Raw genomic sequence first — 16,410 nt, 5'->3', positions numbered from 1 at the left:
GTTCACAGGTAAGGTTTACATGGCAATTGCCCAGAAGTGCAAACTTGCCCTGTACTGGGAATCATCCGAAACTGTGCTTTAAATCGCAAACTTCAGATGGTTCCAATTGGGTTACATCACTGGTTACCAGAAAAAGCTAGGATAATTAAAAACTCTTCTAACTTCTAGGTAACTATTGCACAGACCCACACTAATCCCCCAATAGACTCCCTCTATACTCTCAAATCTCCAGGGAACTCCCCCCAACACCCCCCACTACGGCCCCCATGGGAGAGAGTCTCCCCTCACCCCCCCTGACCACCCCCCACAGAAATACCCTCACCCCCAAGGGACTACAGCCCCCCAAAGAGAACTCCTCAACCCACGGGGGTTCTACCCACCCCTCCCCCCCAGGCACAACCTGACCTGACCAGAGGCCCCTTCCACCCAAGGCCAGACCCAATCCCCCCCTGACATACCCACCCTACCTCCACCATCCCGAGGCCCGACTCCCCCCCACCCCCGAGACTCAACATGACCATCACTGCCCCTCGCCCCAAGGGCTGACCCGACTTCCTACCCCCCCACCCAAGGGCCGGCCCCCCTCCACTTCGCTACCAAGGCCCGAGTGACCCCCCGCCAAGGCCCAACCCGACTCCTCACCTCCCAAGACCCGACCTCTTCCCAAGGCCCAACCCAACTCAACACCCCTCCCCCATCCTGACACCCAATCCCCTGATTCCCCTCTCCATTCCCGACGCCAGACTCAAAACACCCACCTCCGCCCACCCTCAGGTGAGACAGGGTCAAAAAAAATTTAAGGTAAAAAAAACTAGCAGCAGAGTGGTAATCTGAATCTGACTGCCACTCCGAGGAAGTTCAGGCCCACTTCACCTCAGCAATTGCTGGCCATGGTACTGAACCCCCAGGCTATCCATTTCTGGTGGTTTAAATGAGAAAAGAGCAATTGTGAAAAAGATTCACTGGGCTGTTCCCACCAACTCCACTCCAAAAACTATCACAAGGTTTTTGATAAATGAAGTATTTGGGGGCCAAAAGTCATGGGTCAACTTATACACATGATATATGAAAAATTATGGATCTTGCGGCCAAAAGCCAGGGATCGACTCTTACATGAGATTGAATATTACTTGAGTATATATGGTACATTTAGCCTTTCACTTCATTTTCTTTTATAGTAAGACAAATAGTTAACATAAACATGAAACAAATTAATTCCATTAATCAGGGTTGCAATATTGTTTGGAAAAATCATTCCACCAGTAACGAGAATATGGCAGTCAGAAAATTTAGTTCTACATAATCATCATTCAAAAAACTCAGTAACTGAGACTGGCAGAACATGAATACGTGGGCATACACTTTCTAATGAAATGAAAATTGATACAGTTGCCAGATGTATAACTTATGAAAAGGGTGAGAAAAGACCATCAGATTCATTAGTGCTCACCTGATGCACCATCTTTCCCACTCACTAGCAGTAATGGTAACTTAGGAGCTAAATGTAAACAGCTTAGGAAAGACTGAACAAGCACAAATGCATGATAGACAGTAGGTTCTTACCATGAGTGTGGAAAGCTGGAAGGAAGAACTCCACCTCAACATCACCACTACCGCTGGTACCTATGCCAAAGAGTTCAGCCACTTCAAAAATAAACACACAGCACATTCATACATACAAAAAAAAAGTAATGAACAAGAGAAAATGAACCACTGACTCAGCTGAAAGATTATAGTATATTGTTATATTATATTAGGATTATATTCACTGGAGTTCAGAAGAATGAGGGGGGATCTCATAGAAACCTATAAAATTCTAACAGGACTAGACAGGGTAAATGCAGGAAGTAAGTTCCCAATGGTGGGGGAGTCCAGAACCAGGGGTCACAGCCTGAGGATATGGGGTAGACCATTTAGGACTGAGATGAGGAGAGATTTCTTCACCCAGAGAGTGGTGAGCCTATGGAATTCGCTACAGCAGAAAGTAGTTGAGGCCAAAACATTGTATGTTTTCAAGAAGGAGTTAGATATAGCTCTTGGGGCAAAAGGGATCAAAGGATATGGGCAGAAAGCAGGAGCAGGCTATTGAGTTGGATGATCAGCCAGGATCATAATGAATGGTGGAGCAGGCTCGAAGGGCCGAATCGCTCCTATTTTCTATGTTTCTATCAGACAGAATCTTATTTATAAGATAAAGCAATTTTATTAACATTTAATAATAACAGGACATATCGCGTTCAACTATTTGGGGAGTAAAAATGCTCTATAATCTTTTCCACTCATTTTCCATAAAGCCTTGGGTGGAAAAATAGAAAATAAGTTGGAACAACATAGACCCCAATACGAATGTGATAGGGTTAAACAAGAGTAAAAATGAGAAGTATGCCACAGGCAGACAGTTGGCTTTGATTTCAGAAACCTCACAATTTTGTACACTGAAGAAAATGAAGCGACTGAGGGGCACATTTTACATTGTTAAAAACTACACACAGCATAGCAAGGCACAGTTTAGATTAGAAACTGATCCTGTGGAAACTGTTGAGCCTTTATTCTACTAATTCATGACCAAGCAAATTATATTTACAAATTGTATTCACATTCTAAGTTACAACTATATTATTAAATTGAAAAATGATCCTTTTGTTCCAGCATAATAAAAAAAATTCAAGAATGAAAATGTTCTTTGCTGCACACCAGGAATGTTACAACTGATCCTTACCTTCTCTTTCTGAATTCAGAAGGACCATCTTAAAGCTTTTTGGCAGTTCAGGAACAGAATCGTCAGTGATATTTACAGTTATGTATTTATATTGCTCTCCTGGCTTAAAATCCAGAATGCCTGCTGTGTCCTGGAAACCAATTTAAATATATTAGTAATTTCTCAGTGGCCCACCGTTTTAGGTTATTTGATGACCAGATACTAACTCATGTGATGACTGCCATCAATTATCTAAGAATAGTTGGGATCACACAAAAAATCCGTTTTGGAGATTTTAATCCAGTTAATGGAACAACTGATGCTGAATTTTTGCCTGGGTGCGGAGGTGCATTTTGGTGTGCGAATGGCAACACTTTGATTTTTTTTTGCAGGAAATCAGATTTTTTACCACATTCCTGATTCCATGCCATTTTCCTCTGGCTTTTTTGCGGGTCAGGAATGCCTAGTGTGTAAAACATAAGCCAGCATATTGTTATGGGGTCAGTGGAGGCATAGTGGTAATGTCACTGGACCAGTAACCCAGAGACCCAGGTTAATGCTCTGGGAACAAGTGTACAAGTTCCACCTCAGCAGCAGATGGAATTTAAATTCAATCAATAAAATCTGGAATTGAAAGCCAGTCTCAGTCGTGGTGACAAGGAAACTATCACCGATTGTTGTAAAAACCCATCTGGTTCACTAATGTCCTCTAAGGAATGAAATCTGCCATCTTTACCCTGCTCTGGCCAACATGTTACTCCAGATTCACTGGCTGGAATTTTCCATTTGGCATCAGGCGTCATGGCAGACGGCGCGGTGGGGATGGGGGAACAATCCAGTGAGAAGGCCAAAAATTGTTTACACGCCAGCATGAAAGCACAGCAGGATCATATGATAGTGTTCACGATGGTGGGACGCCAATCCCGCTGGAGGCCGGCGTGAACCCGATTTGCATCTGGCAATGAGATGTATAGTAAGGCGCAACCAAAATCATCCCCTACATCAGATTTACCATTGCACTGGTGGGAGAACACGCCGCCTCAGAACACATCTGGACAAGTGTTACGTGAAGAAGTCGGAACTTACCATTTGGGCCTGGCTGAGGTCGTGGACATCCGAGGAGAAGATGATGCTGGAGCCCTACAGCTACCAGACACTGGAGGAACACATGCATTGCATGATGGGTGGATTCTCATGGACAAGGATCTACTGCAAAGCAGCTCACTGAAGGTGGGAGGTCTCCATTGATGCCTCGGGTCCGCTTCGGAACATCACCATGGCCATGGGCTGCTCTGGATGATCGGCGAGGTTGGGGAGGTGGAGAGGGAAGTCCAGCTGTGTGTGGGAGTGGAAGGTGTACAGGGGTGGGGTGTGGGAGGGGTGGCAGTTAGGAGAGGAAGGTCTAGATGTGACTGGGAGAGGAAGGCATACCAGTTGTGGGGGGAGGTGGGGACGTAGGTGTCAGGGGGTGGTGAGGTTGGAGGGAGAGGGGGGACAACAGGGAGTACAGAGGGAGGAGGGTGTAACCAGGGATAATGCAGCAAGTGAGGAGGTAGATGTAAGGGGGGAGGAAGGGGACCAGAGGAAGGGAGTTCGGAGAGGGGAAGGTGTTCAGGGGGGAAGAAGGTGTCTGGGGGGAGCAGGGAGTAAGGGTGGAGGAGAGAGTAAAGGGTGGGGGATGTCCAGGTGAACGTTCAAGAGGGGGACCTGTGGAGTCAACGACGGCCTCCAGGGGAGCGAACTGAGGGTGGGCGTGGTAGGAAGGAATGGCGATCATGAGACAGGGCAGAAAAAGCCAGATGGGTGGGAGGGTAAGGGTATGTCGGTAGCAATAGAAAGGATGGTGAGAGGGCTAGTGGAGACTTGGATGCAGACACGGATCTTGGGGGATGGGAAGGAGGAGGTCGGGGAGGTCAATGTGGATGGGGGTGGGATTCTCAGGAAGGTCGAGAACATGCAAGTTCACCTGGACATCCTGGAAAGACAAGGGTACGAGTTGGTAGTGGAGGTGGAAGGTGATGGCAGGGGGGTCGACAGTGATGGAGGAAAGGACATGGAGGACTCGGGGGGAAGGGCAGGGAAGCTGATCAAAAACTCGAATACAGCCATCATTGTCAAAATCAAAAGCGAGCAGAGCCTCATGTTGGATGGGCACAGGTGCCGCTTGGGAATGTGATCTTTGGGTGGGTGGAGATGTATGTCAGCTCAAATGGACAACTGAAAGAGAACCCCAGCAGGCAGCATTGAACTTGGGACAGTGAGATGAGTGTGATGGACAAAGGCTCCGTGTGCGTGGGAGAGTGCTTGCACGGGGCTCCGAGAGGGCCTGCCACACACACACTTCTCCCTCCTGAATCAGTCGTCTTCCAGCTGTATGCAGCCGAGCTGCTAGTGGGGCAGGAAGAGATTGGTGCAGTGGGAGGACTCATGATGCCTGTCAATGAAGCTGACAGACACCATTACACATTGTTCAGTAAAAATGAATACATTTTCAGATTATAAAGTGACAAAATGTGTTCATCCATACAACCACTTGTGATCAGATTTTCTTAACTTTTCTAGGCCTCATGGTTGCCCAGTCTGGAGTTGCTAGATCTGTTCAAAATCTATCTTATTTAACACGATGGTAGTGCCACACAACACGATGGAGGGTATCCTCAAGGTGAAGATGGGGACTTCGTCTCCACAAGGACTGTGCAATGGTCACTCCTACCAATACTGTCATGGGCAGATGCATCTGTAGCAGGCAGGTTGGTGAGGATGAGGTCAAGTATGTTTTTCCCTCACCACCTGCCGCAGACCCAGTCTAGCAGCTCTGTCATTTAGGACTCAGCCAGCTCAGTTAGTAGTGATGCTACCGAGTCACTCTTGTTGATGGACATTGAAGCCCCCCCCCCACCCAGAATACATCCTGTGTCTTTGCCACCCTCAATGCTTCCTCCAAGTGGTGTTCAACATGGAGGAGTACTGGTTCTTCTGCTGAGGAGGAGGCAGTACATGATAATTAGCAGGAGGTTTCCTTGCCCATGTTTGACCTGATGCCATGAGACTTTATGGGGTCCGGGGTCAATGTTGAGGACTCCCGGGGCAACTCCCTCCTGAGTGTATACACTGTGCTGTCACCTCTGCTAGGTCTGTCCTACCGGTGGGACAGGTCATACCCAGGGATGGTGATGGTGGTGTCTGGGACGTTACCTGTAAGATATGAATCCATGAGGATGGCTATATTAGGCTGTTGCTTGACTGGACTGTGAGGCAGCTCTCCCAATTTTGGCACGAGCCTGCAAAAATTAATAAGGAGTACCTTGCAGGGTCAACAGAGCTGAGTTTGCCATTGTCGTTTCTGGTGTCTTGGTTAATGCTGGGTGGCCCATCCGGTTTCATCCCTTTGAGACTTTTTGGTGGTTTGATACAACTGAGTGGCTTGCTAGGCCATTTAATAGGTGTTTAAGAGTCAACCACATTGCTGTGAGTCTGGAGTCACATGTAGGCCAGGCCAGGTGAGGACGGCAGATTTCCTTCCCTAAAGGACATTAGTGAACGCGATGGGTTTTTATGACAATCGACAATGGTTTCATGGTCATCATTAAACTTTTAATTCCAGATTTTTAATTGAATTCAAATTTCACCATCTGTTTTGATGGGATTCGAACCCGGGTCCCCAGAGCATTACCTCTAGATTACTAGTTCATCGACAATTGGCCTGGCAAGCCACTCAAGGGCAATTAGGGTTGGGCAACAAATGATGGCCTTTCCAGTGACGTCCACATCCCATGAAAGAATAAAAGAAAATCCACTGCTGAGATTGGGCTCCTCATTTTAAATGGGAGTAGAAAATCGGATTTCTTCCCCCACACTATTTTCATCTGGTGGTACAGAGTTTTGGAAGCCCATTAAAAGCATGCCAGGTTTAAGAGTTTGTAAAGAAAATGGAAAGCCTGCTAAGGAGTTGAGAACGTTCTGAAAGTTAAGTGTAAAATGTTTTCATATCTCAAATGTCACTTGTAGCTCTTGTAGTGTAATGCAGATATGTTTTTAATGGAATGATTCATCATAGGGATCTTAATTTAAAGGTGAGCTGACCCATACATTGAACAGCCTTGTACAATTGTTCAGATGCACTACAGTATTTTTCCAATGGTGAAAGTACCATAATGCAGTGAAAAATGTTACAAAACGTTGTGTCAGCCTGTGTTGTTATCTTTTCTACTGTGACTTAAAATGGCTCTGGCCAATAAAAGCAAAACACTTGAGAAAATCTACACTTGAAATAAACCTAACCGTCTTTTCACAACCATCCATTTAAGGCACTCTGCATTGAAATTGATAAGAGCACCTTTTCTTTTTCCCTTCTTAGTACTTTATTGCTTGGACAGCTATGGCCATTATCAATGCTTGGTTGAGTTTCAAGTACTAATGGGTTTCAGCACAGTAGATGTTCCATTCAACTGAGAATGAATGACAAGAAGTTGTAATAATAGATTATGTCATTGATATGGTTTATGGTTTGTGGACATAAGGTCATAAGAAATAGGAGCAGGAGTAGGCGATTCGGTGCATTGAGCATGGTCCGCCATTCGATAATATCAAGGCCCCAAACACTCCTACCAGATGAAGCAGTGACTCAATTGTTAGTTTAGTCTACTGTATTTGCTGTTCACAATGCAGTCTCCTCTACATTGGGGAGACCAAACGCAAACTGGGTGACTGCTTTGCAAAATGCCTCCATTGAGTCTGCAGGCATGACCCTGACCTTCCAGCCATTTCAATTTGTCACCTTGCTCTCACACTCACATTTCCGCCCTCGGCCTGCTGCAATGTTGCATTGAACCTCAACATAAGCTTGAGGAACAGCCAGTTAGGCACTTTACAAATTTCTGGACTCAACATTGAGTTCAACAACTTTAGACCATGAACTCCATTTTGTATTTTTTTCACCTAGCAGCATTCTGTATCTTGTTTTGCTTTCAGACAGTGTTGACCTTTATTTTGCTATTAACACCTACTCTGGACCAATGCATTTCTCTTTTACCACTATCATTACCAGGCTCTTTGCTTTTTGTTTCCATGACAACTTTGTCATTTAATCGCCCCCACCCTCTAACCTATCCCTGACCTTCCCTTTTGCTCCATCTGACCCTCACCCTTTTTCAACAGCATAAAAGCAATCATTTTTCTGCCTCTCTTCAGTTCCAAGGAGGAGTCATATTAGATTCGAAATGTTAACTCTGTTTCTCTCTCCACAGCTGCTGCCAGATCTGCTGAGATTTTCACACACATCTCTGCTTTTATTTCAGATCTTCAGCATCTGCAGTATTTTGATTTTACATCTTTTTTACTTTTTACCCACTTGAATGGCTCCCTCTACCATGGTCAGTTTGCTCATTCTCCTAGTCACATTCTCCTGTCCCTTACCAAGGACCAAATCTGAAGTACCTAGCCTAAGGGGTGTCACTGCCTCCTGGAACTCAAGCTAATAGGATTGCAAGATTTATTTTCATATGGCAGAATGCATTTTTTTTCCAATCTCAATGGTAGTGTGTTTGATGGAGGCTTTTATTAGATGGTGAGAAGTTTACTCCTCCCCACACCCCCCACCAAAGAATGTGAAATATTTTCCATTAATATTGCATGGAACCTGAGGACTGTACATCGTGCATACTAGGTAAGTATAGAGGATGCATGGGGGCATATGGTGGCATAGGAAGGCTTGAGAGCATGTGAAATGGCACGGAGAGGCATGGGGAATCTGAGAAAGCATAGGTGGCATGGGGGAATCTAAGGTGGCATGGGGGGGGGGAGGGGAGTTGGGCAGATGGAGAGGTGAGGGAAGTGAGGGGTGAGGTTTGAGAGCCCATTAAACAATGATAGGGGTCATGTTGCCATTGGTGAGAACTGAGGCAGCCCGCCTCCACACCCACACTCCTCCCGCGCTGGTTCATGACACACAAATTACATTGCGAACCCAAACCCTTTGGGAGCAGACAAAATGGTGTATGAAGTCTCACGTGGGTTGGGCGTGCAGTTTGCTAGCCACATAAGTGTGCGACCTCAGACGAAGGTTCAAACCCAGGGAGAGAATTTTCTGAATGTCGAATGGGCTGAGCGGGAATGGGTGCAGGCGGGCACGGACCCAAATTGCCGCCCATAATCGAGTCCGCGCTGCCATTTTAAGCGGGTGGGCCAATTAAGTCCCGCCCAGCGTAATGTGAGACTCCCAAGGATAACGGGAGTGGGCGGGCGGCGGCAGAAGTGCACTGGCTGCCAGGTCCAATAGCGACCCGGCGGCCTCTTTAAATGAAGCGCTGGCAGCCTTTGCAAGGCTGCTCACAATGGCAGGTAGAAGGGCACACCAGAAGGCTTCTGGTGAGCAGGCCAGGCCGGAGGGTAGGGCAGCGGGGCAGGCCAGGCCGGACGATAGGGCAGCGGGGCAGGACAGGCCAGAGGGTAGGGCAGCGGGGCAGGCCAGGCCGGAGGGTAGGGCAGCGGGGCAGGACAGGCCGGAGGGTAGGGCAGCGGGGCAGGACAGGCCGGAGGGTAGGGCAGGGGCAGGCCAGGCCGGAGGGTAGGGCAGCAGGGCAGGGCAGGCCAGGCCGGAGGGTAGGGCAGCGGGGCAGGCCAGACCGGAGGGTAGGGCAGCGGGGCAGGCCAGACCGGAGGATAGGGCAGTGGTGCAATATGCCCCGCAATTTTTTAATGAGTGCCTAGCTGCCCTCCTGGAGGAGGGGGTAGCACGGCGGGAGGTCCTGCTTCCGAGGGACGGGGTGGTAGAGCCCCCTGAGCTGACCAAACGTGCCTGTGAGGTGGCCAAGACTGTGAGCTCCCATGATGTGTTGCAACGCACATGGGTCAGGTGCCACAAGAGATTCAACAACCTCCTGCGCTCAGGAAGGGTGAGTATCATGTTGGCTGAAGTCACTTAATGCAGCCGTCAGCCTTTTCCCACAAAGCGCACACACCCCCCCAACCTCCACAACTCTGAGTGAAGTTACAGCATTGAATCCTTCACGGCATGTTTCCCTCGCTGGGTGAGCCAGCAGATATTTCCCATGCCTAGTTGACCCTGAGATGGTTGTGCTGAGATGGGTTCTGCACCCACAGCATGTGTGACACTGACACCCAGAGTATAGATTCGGGGACAAACTCAAAGATCTGCACCTAGGCAGAGTGCTGGAACTGCAAAGCATGTCAAAGTCAGGGTGCTGACATGCTGGGAGGGGAGCTTCCAGGCAACGGGACCAATTCACCTGCTGTCCTTTGCGTTCCATGTGCTCGTCTCTCCTTGCTTTGCAAGGTTACAGCTTGTGCTGCCAAATGTGATGGAGGCAGCATTTGAGCAATGTCGGAGGGTCAGTCCTGGCTTCTTAGTGTGAGTGTGTAGCAGCTGCAGGGTGACGAAGCTCTGGAGCCCTGCAATGTCCCACTCTGGCTAGGGTGGCAGGGATGTGATGGGAATCCAAGTACAGGCTGGACTAATCAAAGCTCTTCTCTCCTTTTCAGGGGAAGACTGCACACAACGCCGCCAAGCAGATGCGGAGTGGCGGAGGCCAGGCCCAGTTGGCCATTGTGACTCCATTTGAACAGCAGCCCATGGATCTGGAGAAGTGCCATGCGTCCAGGTCCGCTGGTGGCGGTGAGGCTGGGGTGCCATGGGGAGGTATGTTTGCCGAGCACTCAGGTCACCATGTGTGTCCCAGCAGCCATGGCGCTGCTGAATGCTCAGCAATTGAAGTTTGCAACATCGGCTGACCACTGATTATGGAAGGCTGAGCGCATAATGATCCAGGGGGCAGGCATGCACATTGACATTGTCTCCACTTTAGCTAATCAATGTCCTTGTTCTTCCTTTCAGCATCACCGGAGCAGTGCCGGAGGGAGGAGAAGCAGAGGGGCCACCTCGCAGACCTGAGGGCCCTGAATATTTTGACTCACCAGCGTCACACCATCTCTACCAGGCAGGCACCAGCGCAGATACTAGCACCTCGGTGGGAATTAGATCATCGGCTAGTGTCCCGTGGCACAGCAGTGAGGGCACTTCACACTTGCTTGAGGTGCGGGCGGAAACTGAAAGTGCCCATTACGGACCTTTGAGGATCAGGCACATGCTCGGTCGGTGGCTGCTGATGTGCCTCTGGAGTCTTCCGTGAGGCAGCAAATGCTGGAAGTGCAGCAGGGTATGCGGGAGGATCTGGCGGAGATACATGAGGCTATGCGTGGCATGGTGCCTGTGCTGGAGGAGTCCACACAGGGCATCACCAATGCAATGAGCCTCATGGCTGAGTGCCATGCTTCCTCCATGGAGTGAGTGGCGACTCCCATGGAGAGGCTCCTCCAGGAAGCCAATCAGGGTCTCCTGGGGTTGCTCTCAGACCTGCAAGCCCTCACAGCAGTACTGACCTCAGCTGGTCAGTGCCAGTGAGGGGGATGGTTTGGGCACCAAGTATCCCAGCTTGGTGCCCATCCATCTACGTTGAGCAGGGAGGTCCAAAGCGATCTCGCGTCGGTGCAGCAGCTGCCAGTTGTCTCTGTGGGCTCCTCTCAGGGCAGCAGCTACTCCGCCCCTTTGCCAGTGACTGTTGCATCCAATGAGGCTGCGGTGACTGGGGAGATGCCAGCTGTGGAACTGGCCGCTCCCTCCCAGGCGGGGTCATCAAAGGCTCCATAGGCCAGAGGACGGCTGTCTCAAATCCAGTGCCAGCGAGGAGGGAGCACCTAGATGTAGCACCCATAAGTGTAAATTTAAGGCACCTTAGGCACACCACGGGATTCTCACTGGTGCTTTTATGATGCCCCATTATTAGTTCATGACCACTTGGTGTGATGTGCAACACCTTTTTAATTTTGTTTCTGAACTTCATTTTGTTATATCATTAAACTGATATGTAAGCATGGCTCAGGGTGATCCCTTACTTCTGCAGGTGGACGGGGACCCATGATGTTATGAGTGAGTTGTTTGACATTGAGCTTTATTGACAAGACCCTTAATTAATGTTCCTATCCAAGCAGATTTTGCACTCAGGTATCGAGTATGGAGCCTGTAGCCCTGGCGTTTGTTGGAGGTCCATCTGTGGTGGGCTAGCTGAAGGTTCTTTGGATTAAAACCTCCCGGGTGTTCCTGCCTCCCTGGAGTATGCCCGGGTTAGTGTCTACTCCCTCAGCATTCTCCTGTGCGTGCTCATCTTCGGACTCACTGCTGGACTCATCGTGTGCAGCCGGAGCAACTGCGTCTAAATCTTCTTCCTCCACTGCGTCGCCCCTTTCCAGCACCAGATTGTGGAGAGCGCAGCATGCAACCACTATCAGCGACACATCATCTGGGGGGTACTGGAGTGCATCCCCCGAACGGTCCAGGCATCGGAAGCGCATTTGAGAAGACCGATGGCTCTCTCCACCACAGCCCTTGTGGAGGCATGGCACCTATTGTACCGCTGCTCAGCCTCTGTTCTTGGATGGTGGAGGGGCGTCATGAGCCACCTTTTGAGGGAATAGCCCTTGTCACCCAGCAGCTATCCATCCAGCTGAAGAGCCTCGGCACCTGGGAGTGTCTGCGTATGTAAGCGTCGTGGGAGCTGCCTGGGTACCTTGCTCAAACTTGTAGAATCAGCGTCCTGTGGTCACAACTATCTGCACATTCATGGAGTGGAAGCCCTTCCTGTTGACGAAGGCACCGGGCTCACCTGCTGGCGCCTTGATGGCCACATGTGTACAGTCCATTGCACCCTGGACGCAGGGGAAGCCAGCAATCGCTGCGAAGCCTCTGGCTCACTCTGTCCGGCTGGCCTTGTCCCAGCGGTAGTAGAAAGTCAATGCCCGTCTGAACAGAGCGTCTGTGACCTGCTTGACACAAGTGTGGACAGCTGACTGGGAGACTCTGCAAAGATCACCCACTGAGCCCTGGAAAGAGCTAGAGGCATAGAAGTTGAGGGCAGCCGTGACCTTCAGCGCCACTGGCATGGGGTGTCCACCAACACGGTTAGGAGAGATCTCAGAGCCTATCATCTGACAGATGGAAGTGACTGTCTCCCCTGAGAGACAGAGCCTCCTTCGGCACTGCAACTCAGACATATTGAGGTAGCTGCTTCGCTGCCTGTATATCCTGGCAGCAGGATAGTAGCGTCTTCCATGCGCACCCCTCCCCCCCCGCATCTTGGACTTCCTGTTGGCCCTGCATCCCTTGTGCCTGTACCTCTCTTCCTAAAGGTGGCTCCCCTGGAGGCTGAATGCGGACTCCTGGCCTCCTCCCCCTTCTGGCCCTCCCTTCCTCCTCAGAGGAAGTGCCTCCAGTGCATAACACAACTCCCATTCCCAGGCTAAGGGAAGGCTTCCTGAAACCTGCAGGCCCCAAAAATGATTTTTACTGTAGACTCCTGACCTGAAGGCTGTTACTCCTGTGAAGAGTTGTGAAGTACTCCCGCTCACACAGGCAAGTGTCAGTAACGTTCACAATTAAATATCTAACAGATACCACTCGCGACCCCACTCACCCCTCTTATCCCGTCCGTGGATGAGGTTTATACAAATGTTTCCTACCCGCCTGCCTGTTGCGCCCACGCGATGCCCTGAAGATCGCACGGGCCCCAAAAAATTGCAGACAATTGCTGCCTCAAGGGCCTTAACTTGATTAATTAATGGCGGGTGCGCATCCGAGAACATCGCGCGCCCGCCCACCTAAATATTGCGATGGTGCACGGTGACGTCGGCACGCTCGCCCGATGTCACCATACGCCATTTTACGCGTCGGTGTGCGGGGCCTGCCCACGCAAGCTAACGAGAAAACTCTGGCCCAGGTCTCCAATCACTTCAAATTACAATTTTCAAATTGTAGCGTACGAATGTGCATGGAATTCTTTATTTCAGGTTTTAACAATTAGTTTTAAGTTTCTTTACGGTATTATTTACAGAGAGTACTTTCAAAGCAAAAGGGTCCAGATTCTGTTCTTAAATGGATTGCATAACACAGCTTTCAAATGCAGCTTTCAAAGAAACTCAGCTTTTACATCAGAAGTATTAGTATTATGAGTCATTTGCTTGTCTTTATCCTACCTTTCTCCCCATAATTTTTTTGTTGCATTAGTATCGTATTTTATATCGGTAGGCCATTACATAACATTATATCAGACCAAAACAGTAATATATTGCAAATGGAATTAGAGTAACGCTTGGATTTTATTTAACTATAAAAATTAAAATCTTTAGGAACAGATATGGATCATTAAGTATTTTGTACAAAAGCCCTACCTACCCATCATCTAATCACATTTCTCAATCCCTTCCTGAATAGGATCCAAATGTCTTTCATGTTGTTTGACTCAATAATCTTCCCTAGTAACTTATTCCACAATCCAATTTCCCTTTGGATAATAAAGTTCCCTGTTTACTCCTAAACTCCTCATTTTTAACTTGTCTCTCTCAGTATTTGCATTTTTTACCACTGTAAAACATTTGTCAAGGTCAATTTTCCAAAAAAAATCTCAAAAACAACAATGATAATAAAGATAATAGTGACAACTATGATTTATTTCTTGTGTTTTTCACCTGAGGTTGAGGTTCGAATCCACACTGGTGTGATACTACAAAAATTATCATCATTACGTTGGCCTGACCTTGGACCTCAGTTTTGTTTGCAGTACTTAAGAGAACTGCTGGCATGTCACACCTGAGCATGCAGCCTGCCAATTTTGCCGAGCTACTTGCCTCATCAGCACACAGGGCTAAAGATAAGTAAGGCGTTAGTGGGGCAATTGCAAATACTGTAGAGTCGGTGGAGCATTCCTGCTCCTTCTGAATAAATAGTAACATTTCTGTAATTTAAAAACCCAAATATTTTATTTTGTAGCTGCTGAAGGATCACAGACAAATTTCTATAGAACAGTCGGGCCCCTCATTTACATTTGCAAGGGATTATGCCAATTTTAAGGTGAACATTAACAAAGCTTGAAAAATGTCCTAGGGCCGGGTGGATGGGGCGGGGGGGCAGTGTGGCGGCGGTCATGTACAGGAAGAATGGCCACTTGACTGAGAAATCACAAGGGTCAGGCCCCCATGAAAGATGTGCCAATACTTTCAAGGCAAGAGAAGGGAAAGGGAGAATACTGGCAGAAGGAAGGAAGGGGAAAGAATTAATTAAAAATTGAAACCCCACGCTTTTGTAGCTTTGCTTGAGGTTAGGTAAATAAAAGTGTTTGGCACCATCAATGGACCTCTTCCCTCACTCCAGTAAACCTCATTTGTCATACTGATAACCACACAATTATTGGACTGAGTGTGTACTGGTTTGATTTTTTAAAAATCATTCATGAGATGTAGGTCTCACTGGCAAAGCCCATTGATTGTCCACCCTAAATGACCCTTGAAAAGGTGGCAGCATGCCACCTTCCTTAACTGCTGCATTCTATGTAGTCCAGATATAGAAACAGTGCTATCAGGTAGTGAGTTCCAGGATTTTGCCCCATCAGCGTTGAAGAAATTGAGATATATTTCCAAGTAAAACTGGTGTGTAACTTGGAGGAAAACTTGCATGGCGGTACTCCCGTGTATCAGCTGCCCGTGTTCTTCTAGGTGTAAGCGGTCTCGGGTTTGAAGTTTCTGTTGAAGGGTTTAGGGTGAGTTGTTGCAGTGCATCTTGTAGGCGGTACACACTGCAGCCACGGTGCACCAGTCGTGAAGGAACCAAATGTTAAATATCGAGGATGGGGTGCCAATTGGATGGGCTGTCTAACCTTGGATGATGTTGAGCCCCGTCAGTGTTGTTGGAGCTGCACTCATCCAGGCAAGTGGGGAGTATTCCATCAAACTCCTGTCTTATGCCTTCTAGACAGTGTAGAGGCTTCAGAGAGTGAGTTACTCACTGCCGAACGCACACCGACTAGCCTGCTCTTGTAATCACAGAATTTAAATGGCTGGACAATGGTGACCCCCAGGATTTTGGTGATGGTGGATTCAACAATGGTAATGCTGTTGAATGTCAAAGGAAGATAGTTGGATTCTCTTTGGTTGGAAATGCCACTGCCTGGCACTTGAGGGGTATGAATGTTACCTGCCACTTATCAACCCAAGCCAAATACTACATGTAGGACAGAGTGTTTCATTATCCAAAAGGCTGCAATTAGAACTGAACATGGTGAAATCATCAGCAAGCATCCTTACTGATGGAGGGCAGATCATTGTCAAAACAGCTGAAATGAATGGGTCTTGGACAATGCCTTCAGAAGCTCCTACAGTGATGTCCCGGACTGAGATGATTGGCCTCTGACAATCACAGCCATTTTCCTTGATACATATGACTCAGACCAGTGGAGAGTTTTTATTCCCTGATTCTCATCAACCTTGCTTTTATTAGGGCTCCTGTGACAAATGCTAAAGGACACTCACCTCAGGAATTCAGTTCTTTTATCCATGTTTGAAACTACGATCTAAGTGGTCTGGGTGATTTTTTTTTTTAATTCGTTTGTGGGATGTGGGCATTGCTGACTAGGCCAGTATTTATTGCCCATCCCTAATTGCCCTTGTTCAGAGGGCATTTTTAAGAGTTAACCACATTGCTGTCTGGAGTCACATGTAGGCCAGACCAGGTGAGGACAGCAGATTTCCTTCCCTAAAGGGCATTAGTGAACCAGATGGGTTTTTACGATAATCAGCAATGATTTCATAGTCATCATTAGACTTTTAATTCCAGATATTTATTGAATTCAAATTCCACCATCTGCCTTGGT

At 48.2% G+C, this 16,410-nt stretch overlaps 1 protein-coding gene across 1 annotated transcript in view; it reads right to left on the bottom strand.

Moving 5' to 3' along the window:
• adgrv1 (adhesion G protein-coupled receptor V1) overlaps positions 1-16,410 on the bottom strand; it is a 735,500-nt gene that overhangs the window by 572,072 nt on the left and 147,018 nt on the right. Inside the window, exons 24-25 of the mRNA XM_078557559.1 lie at positions 2,720-2,842; positions 1,564-1,644 (exon numbers count right to left, since the gene is read on the bottom strand). Coding sequence (XP_078413685.1) covers positions 1,564-1,644; positions 2,720-2,842 — 204 coding nt within the window. The remainder of the gene's footprint in view (positions 1-1,563; positions 1,645-2,719; positions 2,843-16,410) is intronic.

Source organism: Cetorhinus maximus, chromosome 2, assembly GCF_964194155.1.
Source record: "Cetorhinus maximus chromosome 2, sCetMax3.hap1.1, whole genome shotgun sequence".
NCBI classification, from domain to species: Eukaryota; Metazoa; Chordata; class Chondrichthyes; order Lamniformes; family Cetorhinidae; genus Cetorhinus; species Cetorhinus maximus.
Note: the sequence above shows the minus strand (reverse complement) of the source record. Positions and strands in the feature narration are given on the sequence as shown.